The 23,665-nt window shown below is 43.8% G+C and overlaps 4 protein-coding genes across 9 annotated transcripts in view; 3 read left to right on the top strand and 1 right to left on the bottom strand.

Moving 5' to 3' along the window:
* The window catches only part of LOC126574136 (SCY1-like protein 2), a 68,702-nt gene extending 65,035 nt beyond the window's left edge, over positions 1–3,667 (top strand). Inside the window, exon 21 of the mRNA XM_050234137.1 lies at positions 2,005–3,667. Coding sequence (XP_050090094.1) covers positions 2,005–2,559 — 555 coding nt within the window. The 3' untranslated portion in view covers positions 2,560–3,667. The remainder of the gene's footprint in view (positions 1–2,004) is intronic.
* A 3,478-nt stretch (positions 3,668–7,145) lies between these two features.
* On the bottom strand, positions 7,146–8,758 carry LOC126574149 (uncharacterized). The gene is made up of 5 exons (XM_050234168.1): positions 8,639–8,758; positions 8,548–8,579; positions 8,058–8,272; positions 7,476–7,993; positions 7,146–7,406 (listed from the first exon to the last, which is right to left on the bottom strand). Exons 4-5 carry the CDS (start codon positions 7,926–7,928, stop codon positions 7,197–7,199), a joined length of 663 nt encoding a protein of 220 aa, XP_050090125.1. The 5' UTR covers positions 7,929–7,993; positions 8,058–8,272; positions 8,548–8,579; positions 8,639–8,758; the 3' UTR covers positions 7,146–7,196.
* A 2,554-nt stretch (positions 8,759–11,312) lies between these two features.
* LOC126574154 (uncharacterized) lies at positions 11,313–17,024 on the top strand. Its single transcript, XM_050234174.1, has 9 exons — positions 11,313–12,537; positions 14,520–14,729; positions 14,811–15,043; positions 15,107–15,313; positions 15,385–15,535; positions 15,860–16,066; positions 16,152–16,384; positions 16,453–16,659; positions 16,723–17,024. Exons 1-9 carry the CDS (start codon positions 12,069–12,071, stop codon positions 16,942–16,944), a joined length of 2,139 nt encoding a protein of 712 aa, XP_050090131.1. The 5' UTR covers positions 11,313–12,068; the 3' UTR covers positions 16,945–17,024.
* Positions 17,025–18,419: 1,395 nt separating this feature from the next.
* LOC126574141 (peptidoglycan-recognition protein LE-like) lies at positions 18,420–23,654 on the top strand. Of its 6 annotated transcripts, none has more exons than XM_050234158.1 (7): positions 18,421–19,185; positions 19,668–20,375; positions 20,469–20,624; positions 20,827–20,978; positions 22,390–22,537; positions 22,610–22,881; positions 23,040–23,176. In XM_050234158.1, exons 2-6 carry the CDS (start codon positions 19,796–19,798, stop codon positions 22,879–22,881), a joined length of 1,308 nt encoding a protein of 435 aa, XP_050090115.1. In that variant the 5' UTR covers positions 18,421–19,185; positions 19,668–19,795; the 3' UTR covers positions 23,040–23,176. The 6 variants fall into 6 exon arrangements, with proteins under 6 accessions (XP_050090114.1, XP_050090115.1, XP_050090112.1 ...); XM_050234155.1 differs by having other exon boundaries at positions 20,469–20,699; XM_050234157.1 differs by lacking the exons at positions 22,390–22,537; positions 22,610–22,881; positions 23,040–23,176 and adding exons at positions 21,633–21,777; positions 21,860–22,383 and having other exon boundaries at positions 18,420–19,185; positions 20,469–20,699.
* The last annotated feature ends 11 nt before the right edge of the window (positions 23,655–23,665 follow it).

The raw sequence follows: 23,665 nt of genomic DNA, 5'->3' as shown, positions 1-23,665 counted from the left end.
CCAGAAAGCGGTAGCGTGACACATTCTGTAGCGTATGTAGTATATTCTGTAGTTTGAAAGTTGGTTGAAAACATTGTTTTGTACCCTTTCTACGGTGCCGTGTCTGCGTGTGTGGCTGTATCTATGGTTGGCGCTCTGGGGCCATCGAAGCGTTCGCCTCTTTCCGCCCTCGATGCACAACTTTTCACCTCAATTTCAGGAAACTCATCAGATTTCTCTTCATCTTTTGATTGTGCTAAGTGGTTGCATGTATCATCGGGGAGCAACTCTGCCAATCACAGTATGCGTTTCATTAGGTGAACATTTTAAAAGATGAACTTCCTGACTACTATTTCTTCACTCATTTCCGCATGGGACTGAATGCGAACAACGCGTGTGACTCTGAAACAAAGAAGATCGAACGGCAATTAAACGGATGCTCTTTTGCCTTCGAACCCATTTCAGCTTGCCCGTCTATCAAACCGTCCCTGTTTTCCTGTTGAAGAATGAAAGCGTTTAGAACGACAAAAGTAAATAGTTTACCCATCTCTCTCTCTCTCTCTCTCTCTCTCTCTAAATGCATTCCTTTCTGTCCGATGTGCAATGATAGCCCGGTGCTCGATGTTTTGAGTATGTTTGCTAGCGTAGAACGATAGTGTATCAATCATGCAGATTGTATGCCCACGCACTCAACCATCCTGCCAAGTATAGTAACTGTATTGCCCCATGTATTGTGCAATGTTTTTGATTGCTCCAAGTACGATCCGATGCATCCAACTAGAAACCAGTAATTCATCCATGATTCCAGTAGTAGTCGTCTAGAAAATCAAGTCATTCATCCAGGCTTACGTATGGTTCATTTAGCAAGCTCAACATGAAAATTGATACGCCATACACAGCGGAACAGAAAGCTGCCCAAAAACGGGACAACGACATCGCGCAATCATTTCCAATCATTTAATGCCCACGCTCATTTCGTTCGTCCGAAACCCTCTGTCAACAAATCAAAGCGTATTCTGTAAGCTAACTATCACTTTTACGTGACATATTTACGGTTTTCCTGGTTTTCCGGTTGTTTGCCTCCCCTCCAACCCCTTACGTGGTGTCCAGTTGAATTTGGCTCGGGGGTGGAGGTGGGACCATTGCACGTTATTTTACAGGCCACAGAGTTTGGGTGCATGCACGCGAGTGAAAATGTAATTAATTGCTCGGGGATTCGTTCGAAATTCAATCAACTCTGCTGACAGGCGGTGGTGCTGGTGGTGCTGTTGCTAAATGATCAATTTCCACTCGGGAATCGGGCGGTCACGCAATGAAGCTTTACAGTGGAATGTGCATTTGGAAATGAATTTTCTGTTTTAAACATTAAAGGTTTCTTCCAGCTTTCCGTTCCAGTTCTAGCATTGCCGAAAGGGAATGTAAAATTCCACGGGTGCGAAATGGTTGGGTTATTATCCTTACATTACTTGCAGTTTGATGGGCTTTGATCTGAATATCGTTTCTTCACAATCATCCTATTACTATGTTGTTCTGTACTGTACCGTTTATGTTACTGTCTATGTGTTTTAACTGTTTATGTCTTTGGCGTGCATGAGTGGATTGCTTCGTTTGATCTTCTGCTTCTGGTAGCTGCAAACTACGCGTAGCCACGCTCTTACTTCCGGTTGCTCATGGCAGATTTTCTTTCTCTCTTCTTCTCTTCCTTTTTCCCTTTTCTATCTACAACCATCTAATCAACCGGACCACAAAACCACCAATGCGTTCACCTCATGAAACTCATGTTTTCCACGATTCATGCTGCTCTCTATTCCACTCTTTATTCCATGTATCCTATTGAATCCTTCTGCCCATCTTCTCATCTAAATCATCTCGATGTGCATACAAACTCTCACTTCACTATCTCTCATCCATCCCGTGCCATCCTTTTATCGTCTATCATACATTGGCATTGGTTGGCAAATGCGATTGCATCGAAATTCTAAAACAAACAAAACACGAAAACGACCATTCCTCTTTGAATTGCAGCGACAGTTATACGCACTAATGACCAAAGATAGATTCGCGGCCAGCAATAGCACTAGCCCACAGGCAGCCACGACTGCCACCAAACTGCACGGACCACTGTCTGCATCGGCGACCTCTCTCAACACACCTTCCACCGCCACCACAGTCACTACTGTCCTTTACACCAACAAGCTCTCCAACACTGGTTTAGGTAGCTTTACCAGCGGCACCACACCATCCATCACGGCGGTCAACAGTGGCATTACGGCGGCAGCCCTGCAAGCTCGCACGCCGACAATCAGTTGTCCAACGGCGTTGCCAATCGGCAAATGTCCTTCGCCAAGCAATTCCTTTGCCATCTCTCCAGCTTCCGGCGGCGGGCGTACCGGTGCCTTCTCCGGGGCCTCGTCTACGTTGACCGGTGCACCAGCTTCTTCTTCTTCTTCTTCTTCTTCTTCTGCTTTCACGACCTCACGCATCTCCGCCACACAGCCACCACCACCAACCACGCTGCCAATCGGTGGTGCACCACCGGCCAAATCGCCCACTATATTTGGAGCCAGCGGCCATCGCTAGCTCACCTGCACACAACACTACACTTGCACATCTCCTCTCGGCGTGGGGAGAATATACACTCGGAGGATATTCCGATCTCCCCTTGAAGCTAATGCCCCAAAAACCATCCCAGTATTTGCCAGCTAAAACCTCTTCTAGCAAATGTTCCAATCTAGCGGGGATCTCGGTGATGACTTCTTGCACCACAACATGTTGAATACTAGTTCTTACAACAACGAACTATCTGAAGCTCGATCGATTCATACGGAGCAGGACACGTAAAGTCACCCATATAGTACCCATCTGATCGAGGCGTTTTCCGAGGGCTTATGTATATAATATCCCGCTAATTAATTTCTCACAAGAGAAATCAAGCAAAGGCCCCTTGGATGGTGGCTGTCTGTGAACAACCAATCCGCCTGGGTAAGGCAATGGTTTCGAGAGGGAACCCTCATCATAGCAACAGAATAGCAATGGTGTCTTCTGGTGTTCGCGTTGATTGCAAAACCAAAAGCGACATACTGCTACCCGCCGAACCTTCTTTCAACATTTATTCAACCCGATTCATATGACAGGAGGATGTTGCCCAGCACGTGTTGTGGGTTTTAATATGGAGAGACCCATTGAAAAGCAATAGCTCCATAACTAGTTTCTACCCACATGGTGGAAATAAATTGCAAAACCCGATCCCAACTCCAGCTGTAGTTCGCGTAATCGGAAGCGAACACTGGGTTCCGTTAATTGGTAAATTATGGCAAACCGAACGCCCCGTCCCGTCTGTATTTGCCCCCGTATGTGAAGCGTGTGAGTAAGAACCACGCTTAATCACGCTGGACGTGATCCGTACTGAATCTTGATGTTATAGGACACAGGCCCATCGAAGTTCGGGATGGGGGCGATTCATGGATGATAGTGGATAAGAGAAATAATCAAAAACCATATTCTGCAAAGAAAAGCTGCTACTCACTGAACTAAAATTTCCATTTCTGAGCTCTGTTGCTTATGACATTTGATTACTTATGCAAATGTTATTGTTTTTATAGAGTATTAGTAGATAATTTCAGAGCTTCTTTCATTATTTCCACTATTCATTGATATACAATAGTACTTCAAGCTCTGTGTGACTACGACGACGCAAACATTAAACATATAAAACGTGGAAAGAAAAGAGCAATGCATGAAGGAAGAAATAAACGTAGACACTTCTATAGCTACATTTTGAATTCAACATATAAGCTTATATTTGTATTGTTTAGATAAAACCAACAACTTGTTTGAATGCAAATAATTACATGGATAGTAATTTTGTTCAACTGTTCCTGTTTACCATGGGAAGTTAATCCAGCGATTCCAATAACTTGTTTAAGAAAATTTGCGACATGATTTTGTTACTCTAGGTTTTCATTGTTTCATCATTCTTTTACAACTGTTCCTACAACTGTTTCACAATATATCAGTGTTACGAAGGATGAAATCGGAAGCAACACACTGTAAATAGGGCATAATTAGCTAAACTGGTGTATATTCTCAAAAGCTCTTTTTGAGGACTCTTCTTTGCGACTTTATCGTATCATTACAACAGGAACATATTCGTACCGATCGAAAGTAAGGGACAAGAATGCTCTGAACGAGGTTAGCGTAGTTCATTCTAATTTATTCCAATGAGTAGTAGTATGTATGGAATGAAGGCAACAGGCATTCGAAGCAGGGACGCAAGCAGCAAAGGATGAAGCTGTATCATTAGCGGTGGCAATGCCTTGCATACTACACAGACAAAATGTACGGTTCACCTATCGGTGATTGATGCGATTGTATAGATAGAAGTAAGCTCCAGTTTAAATCCTGCGTGTGCACCACCAACTATCACATAATACTTGCAAAGACCATCATATCCGTTGCGTGTATCCTCTTTATCGACTCGAACACGTTGTTATGTTGATGCAAAGATGAATGTATTTAAGCTATCACTAGGAGTAGTATCCAGTTGGTTCACAACCCTTTTCAATAATCCATACCTCAATGCAATCAATCAGAGAAGCACATACACATTGACAATCATTAAAAAAAATCCCGATCCTGACGTGCGCCTACTATTCATTTGGACATCCTAGAAATCGTTTTAAATTAATCTCTTGCCTGTTGCTCAGCGAGCAACGAATGTGATGCACTTCCCGCAGCGTGGTTTTTCTTTCTGCGTATAACACATAAGATATCATGCGGAAGTAACTGAAGAAGGAAGCACAAGGGCGTACATTAAGGCATTTTCAACACAAAAGGATGTCCACTAAATATGCTTTTTAAAAGTTTTTTTAAAGCATTAATCACAACAAAGTGCACAGAGAGTGCGGAGTCGGATTAGCTGGGTTCAGAATGAAACAAAATAAGTGTAATAAAAGGTGTCATTATTTCAATGAAACTAAATGGTTACATCAATGGCACGATACAATATTTCCCAAAGAGGAAAAGAGCAACATCATAGAATAAAAACTGTACACAATCACACCAAATGAATGGTTAAATCGGATCTAAGATAAAGAAATGCAGACGCAGAACTGTACCCTCGTGGTACTTTGTAGTGTAGTAGTATTGCTAGCATTTAACGTAATGCTTCACGAAATATTGCAAAACACGTTTCATGCATTCATTGGTTTACCTACCTTTAAGAAAATTAATCGATGTCTTTAACTTGACTAAGTCTTACCCGCAGTCAAATCAACACACCATTCTCACCCCCCAGGAACTGAAAATCTGTCCTTTTTATCATTAGCTAGTAACGCACGACTATCAAAACCGTGCTCATAACGGAAGAAACAAGAAATTCTGTCGAGAGTGGCGATATCTTGCTGTTATACAAATCAAATAACAAACGTATCTGAACATAAAGACAATCCACCTGATAAACGATACCCTTCATACGCCGCTGCACGAGCTCTGTTTCGTTTGTCCTGAGACATTTGTACAATTTCAAGGATAGAGCGATGAAGCTAATTTTAAGTCAAACTATTCCGTTTCTTGCTGTGATAAAGCATATCGGTTAACTGTTTCGTTCACGTATATGTATAAACACGAATTCCCTACTCTACAGCCATCTTGCAGATGATGTTCAGTTTACAATTACCCTTTACATCAAGGATACACACAGGACGTTTGCAATGACAATGTAGTATGGAATCGAGTGGAACTTACGCGTACAGACAGTACAGTGACTATGGAATGCTTAACATTAAGCTTAAAGATGTGCAGATTGTTAATTGTTGGTATAAAGAAGGGCGCTAGAAAGGAAGGAAAAGCTATTCCGACAGTATATGTCCGGGTTCGTTGAAAAGGATAAAGAATATTTCATATATATCACGCAAAGAAAAAGCTTAACATACACACATATTTTTGTAACTTTGCTTAATTAATGGAAGATTTTAAATATACTGCAAGTACTCCTCCTTTCCACTAAGCTGCAAATGAAAGGAGATCGCGTCGCAGCTCAACATAATGTTAACACACTCTCGTGCCGGCGAACGGTTAGCACTGTTAAGATGCTGACATTCGAATTACAACAGATTGTGCTTGCGGCCATCACCTTAAAACCCAGACAATCCTACTATAAACACTCAACACACATCAACCCTTTTCCATATAAGAGAAACTCAATCCACAATGGATGTTGTTGTTTAGAAAAGATATCAAAACGAATCAAGCCGCCAAACCGTTTTATAAATGCATGTTACTGCTCCCCCCTCATCACCATCAGTGTATGAATGTAGGTAGAACAAGTATGACTTGGAAGCCAAAGAAAGAACCCGAGAACAAATGTTAGCTAACACACACCACAAACAAATACGATTGTAACTAATCTTTTGACATGCTCATTAGAGACTCAAGCACCATTATACACAATAGATAAGAAACGTAGTAGAACTCTTGTAGCGAAGCGGCATGATTCAGAGGATGTTTTAAAAACGGACACGCGATGCTGCATCAAGTGAAATCAAAGGACAGAGTGTTTAACATTTTATACAATCATTTAGTGATGTTTTGCTGGTCGTTTTTTGTGAGACGCAACCGAATTGTTTGTACAAGTACAAGTAATGTTTGTATCGCGAGACCTTACGCTGCATAACACGGATTTTATAAATATTTTACCATTTCCTGTAATCACACCAATCGAACGCCGGCGCCGCAATTTGTTGTGTCGTGTGGATAATATTTCAGGAAAACAAAATACTTAATTCAAAGACATTACCAACAATATGCACCGGCTTCTTCTTTGCCATTCCATTCGATCGCAAGTAAATTAAAGGCGAAAGGCGAAATGACTCAATTAGTAGAAAAAAGGGAATGCACCCGTGTATCAATGGTCGTAACTATGAAAAGTGTCATGCGTCCTGAACACGTTCTTTACTATCTTGGTGTAACAATTACTGAAGTAGGAGAAAAATGTTAACCTGCGAACAGAGAAACGGAGATTCGTCATAACCCTCATCCAAAGATAACAGTAATAAACAACCAAAGCGTGATTTGAATGTTACGAGTATTTCAACATGAACCATGGCCATTGATTGAACAGTTTCTTTGAAAATCCGAAACATCCAGCAACTCTAACAACGTTTAGTTATCGCCAACATCTCGTTCATTTATTTGAGAACTCAATTTTTATATAAAAACTAAATACCTGGTTTCGGATGAGTAAAGCATATCTTTTCTAGCGGCAGCTCAAGCGGGTTTATGTTGGGATCTGCAAAAAATTGCTTCAAATCTTTCGTAATTAATGTTTTCCGCTTCGATTTCATTGGCAAGCGGAGTGTTTTCAATTTTTCTTGCAACCATAGCAATTCCGTCCGGTACTCGGATTTGGTGCGTTGCAGTACCGTTTCCTAGAACCGAAAAGTAAAAACGCCAGTTATCAATTGTGGACACTGATGAAAAGACCCTTTCCTTCGTACCTCGTAAACCTGCTTCAAGAATTTCCTCGTGGCTTGGTTCATAATCTGTATCGGTTGTCCCATCATCATGTACGATAGATTAAGGTACAACAGCTGAAAGTCAACCCCATGAGCATTTTCGGGTCTCGGGAACTTTTCTGTGTATGCTAGCGATCTCAAAGCAATAGGAAGTTCGTTATTACACGTTTCGCGAAAACCCTTCGAGTCCAGCAGTTCGCTCCAAGAGACGCACTGTATAAACTCTGGCGTGTTTGATAGCTTCTCCAGTTCGCACTTTTCGGAGCGTAGGGCAAAATCGTTTACAAACTGCGCAAATTTGGCTGGCTCTTCTGGTTTGCAGTGCTTCAAGATTTCACCGGGATGTTCCGGTCCATACCTGTGAAAGGCATTATTAAGAGTTTTCATCGTCTCGCCCTTCGAAGGCTGGTTTTCGATTCCCTTTTTCGTGGCCATCTTTGCGTGTTTTCAGGAAATAAACACCCACAGAATATTTCAGATCAATGTTTCCGTATAGGTTCCTGGAAAAGATTTGCACAGAGTTAAGCTTTTCCTAGCAGCATGGATCGTCGCATGATGACTTACGGTAAGTCAGCAGCAGCAGTTGGTGTCGCATCGAGCGCAATTCCATTCGGTGAACGGCAAACTCCTCAGGCTTTGATACCGCGTTGCATTTTTCGTGCTTTCTGATGCGCTTCCGGATATCTGTTTCGAACAGAACAACAACGAAACTAGCGGAAAACTGCAATTATTCTTCCTCTTCTTCAGTGAGGATTTACCCCCCAATTGAATCCAGCTTCCTAAAATAAAGAAATGAACCATTTAGCAAGCCAGTTAGCGTGCGAAATCGAGAATAGGATACAGCAGACTAATGGTGATAAAGTAATTCTCATGATAATTATCGATCTCGTACAACTTTTCAAGATCTTCGTTGCTTCATCCAAAATATCAGTTCTTTTCGAACAACCCTGGCCTTCTCACTATGTTGCTCACTACGGGGCCTGTCCCTTCTCACTAAAGGTTTTGCTGGAGACGAACAACCCATTTTTCAGCTCGAGTTTAACATCATACTTACAGATACGGATGTTCCGGATGTTCTGCGGACGACTGGAAGGAAAAATCGATCGTTAGTGTAACGGATACTACGCAACATAAGAATTTACAACCTTTTTTCGTGGTTCCAAACTCAGGATTCGGCTCTTTTGTTGACTCCAGCGGGGTGGTCAAAATTGTAAAATCACAGTGGGATTTGTTTTGGTTGGTCTTATCCAGCAGTTGCCAGCAATAATCCTGCAATGCGTGCTCACTATTAGGTTGTCTCAAAAGTAATTGCGTGTTTCCATACAGATGGAAATGATGAATTTTGCGGATTCTAGAAGAAACATTTGTTTTACTTATGCCATTATCGACATTTTATACGTTATTGTTTTTGAAGGATACTTAAAAATATTCTTCCCGGCCTTGAAGGACCGACTTGATCCATACGCCGACGATATAGTTGGAAACTATCAAAGATTCCATAGAGAATGATCAACCACTGATCAGATTTCCACTGAGGCAGAAAAGATAGAGAAGATTAAGGTGTTCAGAAGGAACTCGTACACTTTGTTCGTCGATTTTAAGGTTGCCCTCGATTCAAGAGTAAAGTTTCATGTTTCTTGTCGCCATGAAAGCCCGTCGATACTGTCGAAACTGATCAGGCTAGTAAGAGTAATAGGATTGAAGAGAATAATCTAAAAGTTCACCACTTCAGAGTCTCTAGACTCAAGTTGAAGAGTAGGCAAGCCAGCCCATCGCCCAGACACAATCCCTTTTAGTGGTAGCAAAATGGCTTGAGTGTTTTCAATGCACTGATGGATTGCAACGTTGGTCTGATCAGTCTCAACGGCATCCCAGAAGCTCTCATGGCGTCCTATTACCCTATTTGCCAATCATAACAGGCTTAACAGTTATTATTTTCTTTTAAAATGCATCTTTCCTTCGTCTCCTTTCTCATCGCTACTAGAACATGCATAATGGAGAACATCTGATCAGTGAAGGAACTTTCTCCACGCAAGCTTCTCTGATAGGTTTCCGTCCAACTAACTCGTCGGCATAAGGCTAATGCCGATTCCAAGCCGTAATACTCCTATATTTTTTGCAGTTCAATATTGATCTTCTTTTATGAATATGAGATTTATTATATTTGTGTGCTAATCACTGGAGATATTCTCGCTAGCCATATCCTTGCAATCTCTTGATGAATCTGCTGTTCTAGAAGCGTTCCTCGGTTCCAGGGATCTTAATTTTTTTTTACCCATCGGCTGGCCTCTCGTGTTTCATCGAGAAGATAAAACCAACAGTGCATGTTACCTAATAATGAATCGAAGTAATTTAATTGCTTGTACCATTCAAAGAAAAATGAAAATCCTAGTGCTGCTATTTTTATTTCGCGCAGTGCGATCGATTATCCTTTACAACCGATCCAGTCTCGATGGTCTTCGAAACACGTGGCTCTGAAAACATGTAGCCCCCGCATAAGGACACGTTAGCATTTTGTTCATTAAATCCATCAGTTACTTATGCATCCTTCACGTTTAGACATTTTAGGTACTAAAAAAACATAGATTTGCAAATTGAGTCAATTATAGTTACTAAGAAAATTCACTTAGTCAAACCCTTTGAAAGTTTATCGTAGGTCAATTGCGGGAAACAGATAACCAGCATACGCCGGCGTTTAGGATTTCCCGCCCTATTACTCATCATCACACTCAACGCTCGTCTCAGAAAGCAAGAACATTCGCACAAACACATGAAAGAAACTTGTTTCGAAAGCTGTTGGGGATCGCGGGTTCAGTGTCGGTTGAGATTTGACCGCGAGCGCCAATAACTTTACGCCGGTGCGTAGTGGGCTCGCACATAAAGCTGCGTGAAGAATATTAAGTGATTCAAGTGTCGTGTCCAAAACTGTTAATTCGTATAATGGCAAGCAACCCCGGGCCAGAAGCGGCCTCACCGGTGCCAGAATCAGTGGCCGCTGCATTGATGCGAATTCATCCTCGGTATAACAACTTCCAACAGAACAATTCCATGCCACACGAAACGCAAGCACTTGGGGCAAGATACCACCAGAGTTCTGAAAACTCTAGCACACCCGGTAATCATCAGAATGGCGTGCTTCCGAATGGCGGCAATGCTCAAACCGGCACCGTGCAGCCGGCAGCTACGAGCATCATCAACCTGACGAATTCTAGCGACGTTGTCATTGGCCCAATGACACAGTACCAAGGAGCCGTTACAATCTATCAGTACATGGATGCGACGGTGGAAGCTGGCCGAATTGCGAGTAAGTTCCCGGCTACGTTTAGTACCATCAGTACGTATTAATTTGATGCAAATGACGATGATTCGGTGCTTTGCCATTGTCGTTGAGAAAATACACACCTCCACCGACTGAAAGGGTTGGCAGATAAGAAGTATGCGATTCTGGGAATGGAATGTGGGGAAGTACTTGCATTACATAACGCGTCAGTACTGCTACAATCCATATAATCAGCTAAGCGGCTAGTCTCGGTAGCAGTAAACATGGATTAGTGCATCATGTTGCTTACACGCCATGTAGTTTAAAGCATACCCTGTTCACGTGAAGTTTAGCTTGTATGAATTCACCGGTTCAACCGGTTTTCGGTTGTTCATTCGATATTATTATTTTTTACGATATAACAACTCAAAGTGAAGAATTCATGTTTTAAAAAGGCCGTATCACCGCCTTTCAGATCGCTCCGCGTACACATTGCCGTGATGTGCGATCGTTGACTAGAGATGTTTACGGTTTAACTCGCAGTCAAACAAACACCAACGTGTGCCTGTAGCATCTCCTACCAGACCCGATACTTAACCATTCATATGGGGGCCCACTACCATGATGGAGCTCGCTGTTGGATAAGTCCGCGGACCGAACAGGTCTACCACCGCTGGCCAGACAAACAAACCGTCGCTCAGTTCACGGGTGGAAATTCCGCGTGTTGGACCACCTCAGTCAGTCACTCGGTTCGAATCTACAGCGACGAATATATGCGCATCATTGGTTTGCGCGATTATTGTGTGTCTTCTCCAGTTCCTCCGATAGCTAATCCACCTACGGGAACCATGCGTATCCACGAGCGATGACCTCGCGCTCGCGATCGTGCTAATTGAATTTAAATTCGTCAAGACCTCGTGCATAAAACGGGCGACTTTGAGCGATTATCCGTGTCCTGCTGGTGGTGGTGGTGGTGGAGTGTAGTGGGGCTACGCCAAATCAGACGGCATCGCGGCACGTGCCGAGGAACATGGCAAAAGTGTCCCACTTCCACCGATGGAACGGTTCCATGTGAAAGAAAGTGCTGCACTGTATGTGCTGAATAGTTTGTGACTTGCTTTTGATGGGGACAATACACTACTCTGACGTCCCTTTAGTGTTCTTCGAGCGAAGCGAGTGATAGTTTCCTGTAGTGTAGATTTGTGATTCGCGAATATCGAGGAGAGAGTGTCGATTCCGCGATACCACAGTACCCGGTGATACGATACAAAGATCAGCTTTTCATTAATCCCCCCGCTGATCGGTGAGACGGAACGATGAAATTGTTACTGAAAATACACAACAAAGAACGCAATCTGGCCACGTCGGCCTCCTCAACGACAGTGAATCTGTTCCAGCGGAAGCGTAAATATTACCACCGTAGGATCTCGAAAACCGCTTCCTGTCCCGAGCCTGTCCTGTCCACGGCGAGTTCTAGCCCTGCCCAACAAGCTAGCCAACCACTATCCTCTATTGCGTCCTCGTCGCCATCGTCATCGTCGTCATCATCAGCGACGGTAGCAGCCGCACAATCCGCTAGTATCGCATCATTCCGTGGTTGCTCCAGCTTCGAAGCGGAAGTGACGAATTACGAATACGGTGCGTCATCCGCCCTCATTTACGACGGCACCGGAGGCAGTTATCTGGACGCAGCACCCTGTTCTACCACTGCGGAGCGGTGGCCACTGTTGCATCGTAACTCGCCACTGCGGTCATCGTCACGCAGCTACCCTGGCAGTGTCCGATGTGTGTGAAATATGCAACGAAGAAATATGTTTAAGAGAAAATGATGCCATCATTCCACTGCTCTCGATACTTTAGTGACTGTTTGTAATCTTGCACCGCCACTGCTATCTAGGTCTGGAAAAGTTACGCCAGTAACGGGGTGGTAGTTGCGGGAGCGTCTGGTTGTGTTTATTTGTTCGGCTATTTTTGAACCATCCAGCGATGCTCTCTTATGCGAGCATTCAATCTTGGGTCATCTGAGAATGATGTTTATCTGCAACGCAACACCACTAATCTGCTCTCTGTCTCTGTTATGCCGTATCATTCTGCCGAGATTTTTAACGAGAACAATTTTGAGCATAGTGTGTTTCAATTCAACGCTCAATTCTCGTGCTGAGAATATCGTATTATTAATATCACTTAAAAGCAAAACACTTATTGAGGGAATGTTAAATATGTTCCATCACATGCCATACTCGTGATCGCAACTGCATAGTTCTTTAAATTGGATCAACTACTAAAGACCGGAAGACGGCCTGCTTGTATTCATCGCTAGCGATCACGTTCAATTGAGTAAACTGCATAAAATTACAGGCAATCCAAGGATGCTTCCTTGTGAAATGAAATTAACAAAGGTTTTGCAAAGGAGCTTCTCTTGCAAGGATAGTATCTTAGCTCATGTGAACGGCGCGGCGTGTGGCGGCACTCGATTCTAGGCTGCTGTCACCAGTCAGAAGGACTCTGACGCTAAAAATACCTATCCTAACTGCACGCTTCTCTCCCTACCACGACCACGGCGCTATCTATGGAGCCTGGAAGCTCCTTGCGCTAGATAGTTGCTCGGCTAGGCCCACTGGTGTCCGAGTAGAGATACCTCGGAAAGGTCTCTTGGTCAGATCAGTAGGCTGAGCTTGCACGTGGTTGACCCAGTGTGAGAGCTGGGGTCTCCGAAGCTTACCTTGCTTCGCACGGCGCAAAGTGTCAGAACACTTTCCCGTGGCTGGATCTCGCGGCGAACTCCTAGAAGCGGAACGAATTAAAACGCGACGACTGTTCGTTTCAACTGTTAACACCCGACTCTTAGATTTTATTGCTAAACCAATATTTATAACCTATGATTTACACTATTTTCACTGACTTAAGCTAAAAGGGTTTTATATAATGAGAATGCCTCTTTGCCCGAAGGAAATAGCTTCCCCGACCATATCTCCATCCTTCTCTCTATCTCTTGCTATCGTCACCTCGTGACCCATCTTTATATGGTCGACCACCGCTTCTCGCCTGATGCAATAGTTGTTTTCGCTTACTGGTTCTGGAGTCGGGGTGCGCGAGTGTTATTTGTTTATCTTAAACTGTCCTCATTAATGGCTGTGGCGCGACGGCAACTTCTCCCTCCCTTCGTCAAGCGATCGTCCGTCTAGTTTTGGGACGCCGCGCGGCCACTTGGTAACAAATCGGTTTTTTTCCAAAACAATCAATGGTGCGATCAATCGTCGATCAGCACTCCACTCGGTTCCTCGTCATGGACTCCAAACCATCAGCGAGCGTTTCGGCCCTACTGCCATTAGTACGCTGCAAGCGAATTGCATAAATCGTGGCGGTTAAGTGTTTTCGTCGCGGGTCGTACCGAAAGGTAAATCAGAAGCGCCCGAAAGCAAGGCTAGGTCGGTGGTGGAGAGCGGTCGGGCCGCTTCACATGCTTATCTGTACAAAGCCATCGCTCAATCCGCTCGATTGATTGTGTATTCGACACAAGAGTTTAAGAGCTGCTTCGTCGTGTCGAGTCTTGAGCTGCATATTAAAAAGATGCGTGCGTTAGACCTTCCAACGGCGGCCCTTGACAAAGGCAGATAACCCGTTTATTACAATCCTGTGCTTGCGCTTAATTGCTCCCCGGGGCCATTGGAGGATTTTTTGACACAAAGCATCATCCTGGGTCTACGCTGAAGAGCTGAACGATACTGAATGTTGTTACCTCTTTCACCCATATTCCATCACTGCAGCTGGGCGCAACAACCAGAACCGAGGTTTACCGTCATCGGGACCATCAACGCTGCGCCAGGAACGCTACTTCATTTACGGTGCTCTGATATTCTTCGCCATCGTTGGATTCTCGTCCGCGATCTACTTCATCGTCAACCAGGCCCGGAATCCGAGTGAACTCAAACCACCGCAGGACATTATCTTTGGACCTAACTACGATCCCCGAACGAGTAAGTGTGGTGTGATAATGCCCATACCGCGGCTTCAGTTCACCATCCTTCAATAACACCAGTAGATTGATCCATTCGCAGTACCGACCCTCGGCAATAGCCACATGATCATAGACCGTAGCAACTGGGGCTCGCAGGAAAACGTCAAGGCACCGCTCCAGCTGGAGCGTCCGGTTTCATACGTTATCATAACACATGTTGGCTTAGCTTCCAAGCCCTGTACCGATGTGTACCAATGTTCAAACAAGATGCGAGTTCTTCAGGATGCTGCTATCGGTGAACGGCATTTGCCCGATCTGCCAAGTAATTTTTATGTGAGTTAACATGGCTCTTACCTGGTCCTACCTTACAGTGACCCCTTTTCCCTTACTCCACAGATCGGTGCAGACGGAAATGTCTACGTTGGGCGTGGCTGGAGCATAGCGAACTCGTACCACAATCGAACGGTATCAGTTTGCTTTCTAGGAGACTATAATCGCTACGAACCGGCTGATGAACAGATCTCTGCCCTGCAACACCTTCTCACTTACGGTGTGGTACAGGATGTACTGGACAAGAGCTACAAGATCGTTGGTCGAAGACAGGTTAATAGGCACCCCTCTCATGTGTGATACATGATCGCTAAAAACTAAAAATGTATTTTTTAAACTTGTAGACAAAACAAACAACCAGCCCTGGAGACAAATTGTACCCTAAAATCATGCAGCTTGCAAGGTGGAATCCATGCGGCACAGAAGGTTACAAGCACTGTGGAGCAGAACTCGGTTATCCGACGCTATGGGATGAGGAAGCGATCCATAATGAGCGTATTGGAATCAAACCTCATTTCATCCATCAACGTGTCGTGAACGAAGAAGAATAAATGCTGGCGATATTGGCCGCTGCCTGTCTTTGCGATTGGATTTCAAAAGAAAAATTGGACTCAAATTTGTCTAGTCATAGGGATCGTGATGTATATAATTGTAAAATTACTAATAGGCCATTCTCGCAATAAATATTGATATTGATAAATGTAGAAACAGCTCCTGCGTGAAACCAATTTATTCTCACGATCTTTCGGACGATATCTTGATAGCGAAAGAGTATACCAAGCACATCTTCAAATCAATTGCCAACTATTTGTATTCCAGATGGATCCAACAACCAAAATAATCTGGAGTTACCTAACGGCGCTAGTAGCAGCCCCTGTGAACGATGCATCTTGTATAATGTTATAGTGCTGCTTATCATCTTTGGTTTGTCCATTCTGTTTTATGTCATCTACTCCTCAACACCATCCGACAGTGAACGGCAACCAAGTAATATTTTGTTCGGAAACAATTATTTTTCAAACTCCAGTAAGTAGCGCTACCAGCACAAAACGAATTGATCCTATTGTCTTGATTGATTGAAAACTTTCACATTTTTCGCTCACATTTTTAGTACCAAATTTAGGTAACGGACACATGTTGATGGGACGCAAAAACTGGGGAGCACAGCAGGGTGTGCAGGGTCCGTTTAAGCTGGAACCGCCAATTCCTTACGTACTGATCACGCATATCGGAGTGCATTCGAAGAACTGCACAAATGTCCACACTTGCTCCATCATGATGAGAACGCTACAAGATGCTGCCATAGCCGAGAAGTATCTGTCTGATATTCAAAGTAACTTCTATGTATGGTCCACTGAATACCATTAATCGACATGAGTCTCATTGGAAATCTACCATTGAATTCTAAACAGCTCGGAGGTGATGGTAATGTGTACGTTGGTCGCGGCTGGGATAGAGCGAATGCGTACGCCAACAAATCGGTGGCCGTTTGTTTTATGGGCGATTATGGTCGCTACGAACCCAATGAGCTTCAGTTCTCAGCCCTCGATCATCTGCTAACTTATGGTGAAACGCACGATCTGTTGGCCAAGGACTATCGGATTGTTGCCCACAGACAGGTAAGAGTCGGCTGCAATCATCGATCGTCGATTGCTGAGCTAACTCATTCCACACTTTTCCAGACGAAACGCACTCGCAGTCCGGGCATCAAACTGTACGAAAAAGTGATCCAGCTTCCACGATGGAACCCATGCGGAACCCCAGGTTACGAACTATGCGGAACTGAAGTTGGTCTACCAACCGTGTGGGATCAAGAAAACAATAAACCTTTAGATACCTCGAGCATCGACAACAGTACTTCCACGGAAGCAATGACTGTAACTGTAGCATCCAACAAAGAGTGAATAAGAAATCGATTAAACTGAACTTTCTAATTATTATTCCTAGTAAATGTACAGTTTTTCCCCTCGCTTTAAGTTTAATAAAGGTAAATCAATATAACTATTTTGTGATGTTCCATGCCAAACATTCATGATGGCCTATCAAAGAGTAAATACATGTGTCTCAAGATCAGCCCGAGAGACGGAGCCTGCCAATGATACGCAGTACTCGTGCAACCTCTACGTGACGTGTGTCGATTCTTCAAACACCACTTTAGTGGCTATTTGCGCACAGCTCTTATCATCCGGACGAATGTATGTTAGTCGAGTTGCATGTTTTCTGCTACACGGAATTATGCTACTCAAGTGAATGCCATCAATAGCAATCTCGTTCACAAATTTGAATTAGGGAATATTTTTGCCAAAGTAGTGACCAATTGAAATGTATGACCGAAATGCGAGCCACGTGCCACGTATGCGTATGTTAATATCGTTTAGCAAATGTCACTCGAAATCTTATCTGCGCTAAACAAACGAGTTAGTTGTCGTGTGAGAGCTATGGTGCATCCATCCATTGCTTCCGAGCCTGCAACTTTTCGCCAATATTGTATGTAAATACGAGGGCCGGAAGAGTTGCCGATTCTATCTTGTTTACGCGCTTCGATGCTGCATGATAACGTGAACGGTATGCCGCACGCGATAATATGAACTACGATAGCAGGCAAAGGGGAAATGGATCCATTCATCCCTTTCATTAGGAGTAACCAATCGACAACCATTTTGCAATCGGTTACGAGAAACAGCGCCGGTAACTGACATGCAGTTATCGGTGCCTGTGGTGGCATTCACTGTGTTATCAGTGAAGAGTGTCCTGATTGAAATTAATTGTAGATTTCAAACAAGTGAAAACCGTTCCGCGATAACGACAGCCACACATAACACTATACGCAGGTGAGATGTGGAGCGGCATCCGAAGATTGTGAAATTGGGCAAACCATTAAAATGAAAACGAATACTGATCCTTTGGAGAAATTATCAATTGGAAGTGTTTTTCTCTATTTGCTATCAAAATATCTGAAAGAACTACAGGCAAGGTAAATTTTATGCTAAACGAAAATTATCTTTGAGATAATCGTACATAATGTGTATAGTCCACGCAACAATGTTTAGTGCACTTGCACTCAAACTGTACAAGACTAGTGACAAAAAATAAATAGTAAAATCGAGAAAATGAATGTGAATAAGAGGAATTTTAAATATTAAAAAAAAGTCAAATAAAACTCGATGTACCATCAGTGAGTGAGAGCCTCAGAATTTACCTAGTCATCCCCTTTCGTTACGACTGGAGGATGATCGTATAATTCCAATACCCTTCCGTCGTGAGGCATAAAATACGCAATCTTCTCGGCTAGTGACGAACTCCAGTCGGGACCAATACGTGAGCATCGTTGTTGTATTGTGCGGAGCGCAAACGTGCCGCCGATACGCTCAACATCCCCCATGATGATAGTAGTTAATGGATCGTGGGCTGGAACGCCTCGTGTCGTGTGATCGTCACCGATTCCTCCGTGCCACATCTCCGTGCCCTCATCAATCGTTGTGCCTCGCTTCGCTATCGTTCGTTTTCGAAGCATTTCGTTTGTTTGGTAGTCGCAGCCTGCACAGACATCACGGAGACAAAGTTGAGGAAATTATCGTGCGCAATATCTAGTGCTGTGACAGAGGGAAGGAGTTTTAGTTAGTTTCGTTGCTGGAGCTGGAGTGTTTGTTCAAGTTCATGCACTCGTTCGGCGGGGTCGTTCCAGTACCGGTTGTAATGTGCATCGTGATACGGAAGAAGGAGCTTAGCACGGATCCACATCATAAAGGGACCTCCTCCACCTCCTCGTCACTATTTACGCAACGCAAGTGTTGAGAGGAGTTGGTGACGATTGTTGAGATTAACAAAGTTGTGGTGGTGGTGCTGGACGATTCGCATGAAAAAAGCAACAGGTTTTTACACCAAACACCACTACGAACAGTTTGAATGTGGGGTTTGGGTGGGTACGGAATCTTTATGCAACGCGAACCGCAACACAAAGCGGCACACGCATGATCGTTTGGCGCGTTCGTAGTTTGTGAACCAGCAGAACATTATCTTATTAGCGTGTTTGGTGCAAAGCCTGCATTGAGCTTGAATTATCTGATTCAAAAGTTAATGATCACAAGCGTTGTTTGGAATTATTTCCTCTAATAATTCCTAATTGTTTGTCCGTCTACAAACTGGTGAGTGCATTCTTTTTAAAATATTATTTCAAACAAATATGTCATGCTTCACATTCGACAACTACCAATTGCAGACAATCTATGACTTTTCAAACTTATATCACTAGTTTTTTTCTGTTAAAAATAATCTCCAATGGTGCACTTCAGCCTTATTCAAGATAGGAACAGGAGCTGAGCTGAGCAGAGGGAGAGAGAAGAAGAGAAAGCCAAATAGAAACATAACATACATTTGTTGACTCTTATCAGTGCTCGCTATGTAGAGATGACCTCAGAGTACAGTACTGGGACTTAACTTTGATTTCAAATGGTCTAATGGCCGAAAGCAAAGAACATTTACAGGCATTTCAAATTATAGGAATGACCATATTTTTTAACGATAGTGAATGCATTTGAAAGTAACATTGAAAATGAATACTATACTCGACGCCTACTGTGAGCAACGGATTATTTCTACTTGCTTCTCTCATCTGACACTATCGCAGGCGCATCCTTCTCTGGCTGATAACGAAACTGGACTGCCAGTCTTCAAAATGCTTCTATAGATAGGCAGCGAGCGCTATCCGCTGAAGTAACTCTCAACTAATTACCCAACAGTACACACGGCCATACGATGGCGAAAGTGAAGGTTCAGGAAACAGACAATCAAGTGACACCCTCATCTGATGGGACCACAGAAACACAGCCGGCTTCCACAGATGTTGATGTTGCGCTTGAAAGCAATGCAGGAACCGCTTGTGCCATGACCAACACCACCGATAGCACGAGAGGCAGTCTGTCGAATGTCTCTACGACGTCCAACAACAAACATTCAAACATCGTTGACGATGATTCGAGTGCATTTGATAGTAGCAGTGACTCGGAGTGTAGCTCGGAATGTGACGACAAGTCAATTAAACGAGTTATCGATCGAATACCGAAAGAGCTCAGAGCGGGTGAATGCGAGATCCGCGATGGGGCCCTCAAAATTGGGCCACAGGCGATCAATTCGGTCGCCTCATCAATGCGACCACCGCCGACCATTGGCTCAATAGCCCTGCAAAACTCTTCCGACATTACGTTCGGCAACAAAACGTACATCAAGGGGCAGGTTGTGATTAAAAACATCTACAAGGATCGACAGAACGGCCACACCAATGGGGCATATGAAAACGACGCTTGCGAGATTGATCCCGACAACTCCACCAAAAAAGGTACTTCTGGTGGTGGTGGTGATGGGGAAGCCGATACCACTTATCGTAATTACTATCAGCTCATGCGTTTCTTTTTCGTTTTCTTTCCATCAGATCCTTCAACATTGTCACCTTCTCAGCCCAAATCCTGGCAGTCTAATCTTAAGGCAATCATTAAGGATAAACCATTGCTCAGTTCGTTCTTGGTCATACTACTGATCTGCTTCCTATGTGCCGTAATTGCGATCATTTGCGTCCTCGCTGCCACAGGTAAAACCATGTTTAGGCCTACCATTGGCGACGGAGATGATGATCGTCTTAATGTCCCGCCGAACAAGGACATAGGTATAGCATGTTTTGCACCACTATTTATGGCGTCTCCTGGATAACAGACACAGAGAAAATGCTTTAAAGTCTGCGGAGTTTGTGTAGCACTTACTAAACATCTACTTCCGATGCCTTCCATTCGCAGAGGATGATCTCTTCCCTGATCCTAAACCACTGCGGCTAGTAACACGAACCGAGTGGTTGGCGCAGCCTCCAAGGGAAGAGCTTACCGATCTGAAGCTGCCGGTTAACAATGTGATCATTGCGCATACAGCTACCGAGGGTTGTACAACTCAGGTAAGATTAAATGATGATCAAAACATATCCATGGGATCTTCAATCGTCATATTATCTGTATTTACTGTAAATTATTGTAAAAAAACCATGAACCGAACACCATCAATTGTTTTATCGGTTTAAGCAGTGATTCTGGAAGTGCCGAGGAATACGCCATGCTGTGTCTAATAAACCGGGCAAAGTGGTATGATCATAAGAGTGTTTCATAATTCACGCTACAATCACGTCAGTTGTCTTGTGTTCTCTCTGTCACCATATTCTGTGTATCGTGTGATGTTCCAGCATGTGAAAAGCCTATCCATCGCACAAACCGGCGACGACCCGATTCAACGAGGATATGTAAAAGTGGCCAAAGCGTGTAATACTCGCAGACCGACCGTTGCACAACAATTCACACAACTGCCAACACTGTAACACTGCTTTCTATCACTCCTCACATGGTCACAAGTCCAAGTTACATTAATTTGAAACAGATCGTGTCTGTTATCATACATTATCACGCAAACATCAAGTATGTATTATCTTATGCCTCGCCATACACATCACTTCGGTGGCTACTGATCACAATTACAACATTCTACACATCCCTTTAACAATAATTGGAAAATCACTATCACATTCTTCCTTTTCTCTCTATTACACTCGTCCTCTTAGCAAAGTTGCATGGCGAGAGCTCGATTCATACAAAATTTACACTATAACCAAGGCTTCGGTGACATCGGTTACAATTTCCTAGTAGGTGGTGATGGCCAAATTTACGAAGGTCGAGGGTGGAACAAACAGGGAGCTCACACAAGAGGTACGTTTTGCCACGGAATGGAAACAGAGCCATAGATCGGGTTTAGAATGATGACCCAAGTATTCTGTTCTTGGTTTAACAGGATACAATGGTATCAGCCAAGGGATTGCATTCATAGGAAATTACGAAACCATTGACCGGCCGGAAGAAGCACAAATAGAGCAACTGGTCATGCTACTGCGTAACGGAACCGAGTCCGGTAAACTGGCCCAAAACTACAAATTGTACGGAGCCCTGCAGCTGAAAGCAACATTAAGTCCGGGACAATATCTGATGGAAAAACTGGCGCAACTGCCGCACTTTAGTCTGGAGATACCACCAACTTAATGCATTCGGCAAAAAGTGGCGCCAAAAGACTGACTTCACAGGAAAACTAGTGCAATAATAGTGATTAGGTTAATGGGAAAATCTACAAAAACGATCTAGAAAAGGGAATATCACATGGGTAGCATTAAGCTAAAGATAGCAATCAATTATGGGAAGAACAATTGCCGCTAAACCGTGTTTGGTACCTCATCCGAAAGATCACAACTGACTTTCCGACGGAAATGTAACCAGAGCCCAACAGTTCCGTGATACCATTGTTAATAACCCACTTCCCAATCTTTTCAGGCAGCATGTGTTCTAAGGGTCCGTCTCTTGCAGGAGTATCATATGGACGGCAAGAACTATGATGATATTACATACAACTTCCTGATAGGGGGTGATGCGAAAATCTATGAAGGACGAGGATGGCACAAAGTTGGAGCCCATACACAGGGTAGAGCGTAACCGATACCAGGGGGCAGCGTAGACCAACAATTTCACTAAAACCAGCAATCTGTTTTTATAGGATACAACTCCAAAAGCATCGGTATCGCATTTATCGGAAACTATGAATACGTGGATAAGCCGACGGATAAGCAAATGATATCATTGGGGCGTTTGCTAGAGCACGGAGTGGCGGAAAGAAGTGTATCCAGCAACTACAAAGTGTTCGCCTCAGAGCACCTGGAAGCGGAAGCAAAGACTGGGAAATGGTTGGTGGAAGCGCTGCAAAAACTTCCGGAATTTGTCAACAAAACAGACATCGATCAGGCACTACCAAGTTTACAAGGCTATTAGGTTAGTGGCTCCGTGGTTCGGCTTAATACAAGATTTATTTAAAACAAAAAAACTGTGAAGTTATTTAGTTTGTTCCGTTCAACTGGTGGCTAGGCATAAGATGCATCCTGTTTAAACATCGTATTTTTACCCCCTGAACATCTATTTTTCTTTCACAGTCAAAATGTATGTTCCAAGTTAAATTGATACAAGACTTTCACATCATGCCAGAATCGAGAAACTTTTCCGATATCGCGTACCAATTTCTGGTCGGTGGGGACGGTAATGGATACGAGGGACGAGGATGGACCAAACAAGGAGCGCATACAAAAGGTAGAAGCGGTTAAGCTGCCGGCTACCGGTAGTGGGCTTAGATAAGGATAACGAACTTTTTTCTTTCGCTTTTCGGCAGGTTTTAATGTGGACAGCATCTGCATAGCATTCGTGGGCACGTTCATTAAGTATAAACCACCGATCGCTCAACTGAGTGCGGCGCAGCAGCTGATAAAGATGGGACTTGATAACAATTATATAGCTCAGAACTACAGCTTGTACGGCCACCGACAGCTTGCCCCCTTCGAGAGCCCCGGTCAGGCGCTGTACGATATCATCAAAACATGGCCTCACTGGTCGGACAAGCTGGGTAGCAACCATTGGACGCCGGAACCGGAGCCCGCCGATCCGGAAGGTTCGAAGAGAAGAAAAAGGAATGCCATCGTTGTTGACCCTTGACCTCAAAGACTATCTTCTGTGATCAAATAAATTCGAATAAAAGCTAACGGTAATTAGCTGTATGTGTTCCGGT

The sequence above is a fragment of the Anopheles aquasalis genome, chromosome 3 (assembly GCF_943734665.1).
Source record: "Anopheles aquasalis chromosome 3, idAnoAquaMG_Q_19, whole genome shotgun sequence".
Classification (NCBI taxonomy): domain Eukaryota; kingdom Metazoa; phylum Arthropoda; class Insecta; order Diptera; family Culicidae; genus Anopheles; species Anopheles aquasalis.
This window is presented reverse-complemented; position numbering and strand designations above follow the sequence as displayed.

Coding starts and splice junctions, on each gene's coding strand:
- LOC126574154 (XM_050234174.1), top strand. CDS start 12,069: ATGAAATTGTTACTGAAAATACACAACAAAGAACGCAATCTGGCCACG. Junction 12,538..14,519: donor CTACCCTGGCAGTGTCCGAT/GTGTGTGAAATA, acceptor CCATCACTGCAG/CTGGGCGCAACAACCAGAAC. Junction 15,044..15,106: donor ATCTGCCAAGTAATTTTTAT/GTGAGTTAACAT, acceptor CTTACTCCACAG/ATCGGTGCAGACGGAAATGT.
- LOC126574141 (XM_050234153.1), top strand. CDS start 19,796: ATGGCGAAAGTGAAGGTTCAGGAAACAGACAATCAAGTGACACCCTCA. Junction 20,700..20,826: donor CCCGCCGAACAAGGACATAG/GTATAGCATGTT, acceptor TTCCATTCGCAG/AGGATGATCTCTTCCCTGAT. Junction 23,194..23,272: donor ACAAGGAGCGCATACAAAAG/GTAGAAGCGGTT, acceptor GCTTTTCGGCAG/GTTTTAATGTGGACAGCATC.
- LOC126574149 (XM_050234168.1), bottom strand. CDS start 7,928: ATGGCCACGAAAAAGGGAATCGAAAACCAGCCTTCGAAGGGCGAGACG. Junction 7,407..7,475: donor TCTTGAAGCAGGTTTACGAG/GTACGAAGGAAA, acceptor TTTCGGTTCTAG/GAAACGGTACTGCAACGCAC.